The 6,147-nt window shown below is 40.4% G+C and overlaps 3 protein-coding genes across 3 annotated transcripts; 1 reads left to right on the top strand and 2 right to left on the bottom strand.

The window, feature by feature from the left end:
* Position 1: 1 nt before the first annotated feature.
* VICG_00619 (uncharacterized protein) lies at positions 2-1,426 on the top strand (the record flags this gene model as incomplete). The annotated part of the gene is made up of 1 exon (XM_007604009.1): positions 2-1,426. A coding segment is annotated over one exon (1,425 nt), but the record flags the coding sequence as incomplete, so codon positions are not given.
* A 543-nt stretch (positions 1,427-1,969) lies between these two features.
* On the bottom strand, positions 1,970-3,010 carry VICG_00618 (uncharacterized protein; the record flags this gene model as incomplete). Its single annotated transcript, XM_007604008.1, has 1 exon — positions 1,970-3,010. The coding sequence occupies one exon, from the start codon at positions 3,008-3,010 to the stop codon at positions 1,970-1,972; it is 1,041 nt and encodes a 346-aa protein (XP_007604070.1).
* Positions 3,011-5,773: 2,763 nt separating this feature from the next.
* On the bottom strand, positions 5,774-6,147 carry VICG_00617 (uncharacterized protein; the record flags this gene model as incomplete). The annotated part of the gene is made up of 1 exon (XM_007604007.1): positions 5,774-6,147. A coding segment is annotated over one exon (374 nt), but the record flags the coding sequence as incomplete, so codon positions are not given.

The raw sequence follows: 6,147 nt of genomic DNA, 5'->3' as shown, positions 1-6,147 counted from the left end.
GTATCTCTATGGCAACAAGCTCAACACATTACCAGACACAATAGGAAAGTTAGCTGGTTCATTGCGATTACTGAATTTGTTGGACAATAACATTTCAGAAGTTGGCGATGGAGAAAAGACTCTGGGTAGGAGAGAACTGAGAGCGATATTTGGGGATCGTGTTGTGCTTAGCAGTAACAGCGTTGAATATGAAGAAGATGAAATTTCAGTCGGGGATGTGTACAGAGAACTTAAGAGCAAGCCAATGCACTGGAACTTCGAGATGCTGAGAACACTCAGACCGCCGTCAGTTCCTGAGTTGAAGTGCAGCGAGGAGGAATTGGTGAGGCTGTGGAATGAGAGCATGTTTGTGAGGGAGTGGGACAGGCTGAGGCCCGAGGTCATTGAGACGATTGAGGCCAGCAGAAGAGTCCTTGTGGCAGTGTATGGAGAGGGCTTTTCTGCACTGCTCAGGACAGATGTAGACGGGGAGACCAGAAATAGGAATATCACAGAGATTGTTACAAAGGTTGCAGAGAACAAAGACAGCTACACCAGGGAACGAAACATCTCAAAGCTCACTGGTAATGACAAAAGCGCCTTTATGGACATGTGGGAGAAGAACAGCCGCAAGTTCATAATGGGCGACAACAAGAGAACAATGGACGAGTTCATACACCACATCTACAATCCAGACAAAGAGTACAGGAGGTGGGGGATGAAGAAGGAGCACACGGGTCTGGCCAAGAACCTGCTTAGAGCCATACTCAATGCTCTTTCGGAAGAGAGTGATAAGAAGGTGGTCGTCTCGAACATCAATGGAATCTGTGAGGGGCTTGAGTATTGTCCGGACAGACAGATATCCGAGATGATGTTTGTGCGCAATTTGCTGACAGGAGATGTGGAGGAGCAGGAGGGTAGCAGTCTGGAGGACAGAGTGAGGAAGGTTGTTGAGACATGGGTTGGGCAGGAAAAAGAACGGGTGTTTGATATTGCAGTGACGCCCCTGAATGTGGGGCAGAATGTGCATGTTCAGAACTTCTGGAGATACGAGCTGCGGAACGAGGTTGGGCTTGACTTTGAGTTCCAGACGGGTATTATGGGTGGGGAGCTGCTAATGGAGATGGACAGATTCTGCCTACGTCTGGGGAATGCACTGAGGGCTTTCTACAGGATATTCACACCGGAGCACATGATAGATGTGCTGACAGAACGAATCAACAGCAGGGGCTGCATGGTGAGTATGATAGCACAGCTGATATGCAACAGTACGGAGATCAGCAATGAGGATAAGAAGCGGATGTGCCGGTGGGACGAGAAGGAGATATCGAGTGATCTTTCAGAGGATGTTGAGTACATGATTGGATACACCTCAGAGATCACTAGGGAGTTTGCGAGGTATTTCCTGGTGAAGATGGGTGTTATTGTTGAGAGAGGCAGCTGGTAGAGTATCCTCACGAAGACTAGGTGGATGTTTACTGCAATAAATTGGTTCGCAAGCTTGATGTAGTGTGTTCTCTTTCCGTGCACTGGATGTGAAGGATTTTTGGTCTTTATTTCCCATCTGTAAGCAGCCTCTTCTCCAGGATACAGCATGGCGTTTTGGTGGATTCAGTACATACTGTTTGATGTATCGATAAGTGCACCACAGATACTCCAGTTCCATGTCTGCATGCTTGGCCAGCTGAGGAGAGTGTGTGACGAGAGGTGTGGTACGAACAACCAAGAGGACATGCAAGAGGGCTTTTGAGACATATAGATGGCTATGGATTGGTACAGTCCTTATGCAATGACCAATCCTGGGCAAAGGCTATTTGAGTGCTGTAGCTAGGGTTTGTCTATTATGAAGTGCACAAATGTTACACCACTCGGTTGCCAATGCAAGAGTCACAGACGGCTCAATGTAACAACACACAAGAACATGGTGCCGAAGATAAAGATTGAAAGGCATTAGTGAATAGAAATGCTTTACTTAGTGTTGAAGACCAATTTAGTCAGTTACTGGCATCCAGTCCATCCGACTCTCCAGGTCTGGCTCAGTAAGCTCGATACCTGCCCCTTCCAGTTTCTCTTTCACATCGCCAAGCGGATAGTGTAAAACTACTTCATCAATATCTATTTTCATGGATGGATGTGGGAAAACCTCTTCAATTCTTCCATCAATACTTGATATGTCATTTTCATCCAATCTCAGATATTTCATGTCTGGCATGGCGTTGCACCTGTGTGTCTCAGCATCAAAGTAGCTTTGAAGACTAACCTCTACAATTTTATTATCATCCAAGTAGAGGCGTTCAAGACCTTTGAGGTTATATAAGCATGGAATCTCTGTCAATCCAACACTAGTCAAATACAGCTCTTTTATCTTACTGAGATCAGGACTGTTGAATGCAGCAATATCGATTGCCGCTATTTCTGATATGCATAATTCCTCAGTTCCACAGTGGTCAATGAGGAACTTCCATGCCTTGGTTGGAGTATGATCAAATTCGAAGCCAGATACCGCGATTGTCTTGAATTTGGATTTATGCACGTTGCTGTCCCATAAGTATGCTTTAAGTTCTTCAATCAAGTTTTCCGTAGGACTACCATCTTCATTTAAAAGTTCATATTCGCTTAAAAATGCACTGCCTGTTGGACTGCAAATGCAATACAGGTCCATTGCCACAACTTCATAAATCTCATCTTCAATATTTGGATAATCTTCATTCTGGGTAGGATACTTTCTCTTAAAGTACTCATTGATTATTTCAGAGATTCTAGAATCCTCCATAAAAGTAGTAAAGCGGCCAGTTGTGTCCTTGAAAACTCTGGGCTTGGGAGTTGAGTGGGGTGGGGTGTTGTCGGACTCATCACTAGAGATGGAGATACTTTGTAACTGCTCTTCTAAAGAATCATCAAGTGCAGACCTTTTTTCAGTGCCCACCGCAGTGCAGCAGGCATCTGTGGAGAACAGGGTAAGAAATCCAACAGGCAGTACTCTGATCAGATCAGTTACAGCTTTGATTGACAAGCCGTGCATGGATGGCATGCAAAATTTTAATAAAAATATGGTCGATTTAATTTATCAGTTGATTTTAGTATGACAGGGAGAGTTCAAAGGATAGTCTCAGATAAAATATAGCCAATAGAGCAGTGTACAAACCAGCCACATTCACAGAGTATGCACATCTCTCTTGCTGTCTTTGTTCAAATAAGCCTATATGTATGTGTGAAAGAGAGTACGTAATAGGAATATAAAGTGTGAAGTATAAGTAAGAAAAGTAGTGGACATAAAACAAACAAGAGATATGAGAATAGATCAGTATTATATTGTAGTAGTTAGACTAATGGAGTATGTGTGGATTGCATTATTGCAGATATGGAATGCTACAGATGGATTAGACAGGGAGAAGTAAGTAGCAATATAAGATATGATTGTTGGGATGAGTGAAGATTTTGGAGAGGAGTAAGTGAACAATGTGTAGGTATATATGGTAGAAAAGGAGATATTTTGATACACAGAGAAGGGAATAAATAGGTACTAGTAGCTGGATGAGTAAGGGAAAGATACTAGGATGGAAGGTGGGAGTGTATAAGGGAGATATGGAAGATGGACATGGATAGGAGTAGAGGATTGGATAAGTAAGATATAGATAAGGCCAGATTGGCAGGGAAAATAAAAATTTAGGAAAAATTATTTGGAAAAATTTTAGGGGTGAAAGCTGGGAAAGCAGCAGCGAGGAGTGGTTGCAGGACTTCCGGCCGGTGGGAATTTCTGCGTCAGCAGAGCGAATGTTCCACGGTAGTGGCCAGAGTGGAGACACCGGACAGAACGAGACGTGTGGCCTGGGAGTACCGGCAGGACAGGAGAAGATAAGAAAATATGGAAGAGAGATAGAAACAAAGATAGAAGGAGGGTATAGGTAAGTAGTAGTGAATATATGTAGGAAGGATACTAAGAAGGTAGAGGGTGAGAGATGTTGAGAGAGTAATAGTTTATGAAGGCATGTTACGGATAGATGGGAATTGAAGGATAGTTAGATGGGAAGAAGTGAGTAAGACTAAGAAGTGGGTAGGTTAGGGTAACTAAAGACTAACCTGAGATAAGTAGTGGACCCTAGTTAGTGTAGTTTCCAAGAGAATAGGCTAGATAGTGTTTTTAGTTAGTAAGAAGGGATTGAAGTGGGAATGAGATATAGAGTGTATTAAGATAAGGATGGAGAAAGACGACAGGGGATGCTGGGAAAGTTGTACGTAGTAAGGAGGAAGTGGGGTGAGTTAGTCACTGTGGGATTCTCGAAGAATGACGATTGTGGTTGGTTGTAAGATTATTGCACTGTTAGCACCTCTTCCCATCAGAGGTTTTTGCTATCGACAGGACCCCTAAAATTTTTGAGATATTTAGATGGCCAGTGGACACCAAGGAGATATTGGGGAAGGGATAGTACTAACAAGAAAGACTAAGTACTAACAATGGGTGATAGTAAGGTGGCAAGCCAGTAACTAAGAAGCTAAATGATTAGCCATAGAACTGTTAATACAGATAGATGCAGAGTGAGTACTAAGAGGACAAAAGGGAGGTGAGGAAGAATGAGAATGGGTAATAGGGCAGCTAGGGAGGAAAGATTGATAGATGGATGATAGGGTATAAGAAGAGAGTGTATGGAATATGGTAAGAGGGAAGAATATGATAAGGTAGGGAGTAAGTAATGGAAGGGTAGGAGATGTTGAAGGAGAGAAGTGATATGGAAGTTAGTAATGGGAGGCCAAGTAAGGAAATAAATAAGACTAAGAGAGATGAGGAAGTAATTAAGTAAGATAGTGGGCAACTAAGAAAAGCAGGACTAGTACAATAACAAGTAAGTGGTAATAATATAAGAGAAAGATATAGGTAAGTGATAGATATAATAATAAGTACTAACTAAGGTATAGATAAGTAGTTAATATCAGGGGGTAATATAGAGAAGGGTAAGGAATGATTGAAGACAGACTAAGTGATAAGGTAACAGACTAACCAATAAGAGGTAAGGAAGTAAAATAATTTATAGCTAAGTAATAGATAAGTAGGGAAAATAAGGAATAGTAGGGAAGTGAAAAAGGAAGAATAAGGGGAGAGAGATAAAAGTAATAAATGGGGTAAGAGAGTAAGATAAGTAAGAGATATAATAATAAGTAAGTAATAAACAAGTGAGGAGTAGATAGGGAATATAAGGAATAGGATAAGCATAAGGAATAAGTAAGGAGTAAACTAACTAAGTACAACTAAGGAATAATAAGAGACCAAGGTATAAGTGAATAGTGATGGGGGATAAGGGAAGTAAGAGAAGGTAAGGAATAATAGAAGACTAAGTGGAATAAGGTAGAGAGAAATAAGTAAATATAAAATAAGGAATAAAAGGGTAAGAGAGCAAAATAAGCAAGTAGTGGAGTGAGGAATAATAAGGTGATATAATGTAAGGAAGTGATATGGGTGATATAGATAATATAAGGTAAATAAGGGATAAGGTGAGTAAGTAAGACTAAGTAAGTGGTGATAAAGTAGGGATTTTGATAAAAATTATAGGGGCTAGAGGAGGAAGAATAAGACAGAGGAAGTAATAAGTAAGGAAGATTAACTAGGAAGTGTAAGATGAGTAAGGAATTGGCTACTAACTATAAGATAAGTAAAGGTGGGGTAAGTAAACTAAGAAAGTAATAAATAGAATAATGGTAGGGAAGTAATAAAAGTAAGGAATATAAGGGATAAGTAAATAGAAAATGATAGGGAAGTAATGAAAGGAATAGTAAAAGAGGAATGTATGGAAAGAAGATATTAGACAGGGATAGAAGTAAAATAAGGTGAGGGGTGATAAGTAATAAAAACAAGATAATAAGTAAAGAGACTAAGTGAAATAAGTAAGGAAAGAATAGAAAGATGGGAGCAGGTGATATAAGGAATGTGATAAAAGGAATAAGAAGGAGGTAAGTAAATAGCAGACGAATGGTAGGGCAAGTAATAAGTAAGGAATAAAACAAGTAAGGAATACGAATAAGAGTAAGTAATAAGTAAGTAGTATAAGTAATAATAGAGAGAATAAACTAATGATAAGTAGGAAGGGAAGTGATAAGTAAGCATAAGGTAAGAGAGTGATATGAGCAGTAAGAGGGTAAGAAAGCAATATAGGCAATAATATGTTAATAGTAAGA

Source organism: Vittaforma corneae (genome assembly GCF_000231115.1).
Source record: "Vittaforma corneae ATCC 50505 unplaced genomic scaffold supercont1.4, whole genome shotgun sequence".
Taxonomy (NCBI): Eukaryota; Fungi; Microsporidia; family Nosematidae; genus Vittaforma; species Vittaforma corneae.
This window is presented reverse-complemented; position numbering and strand designations above follow the sequence as displayed.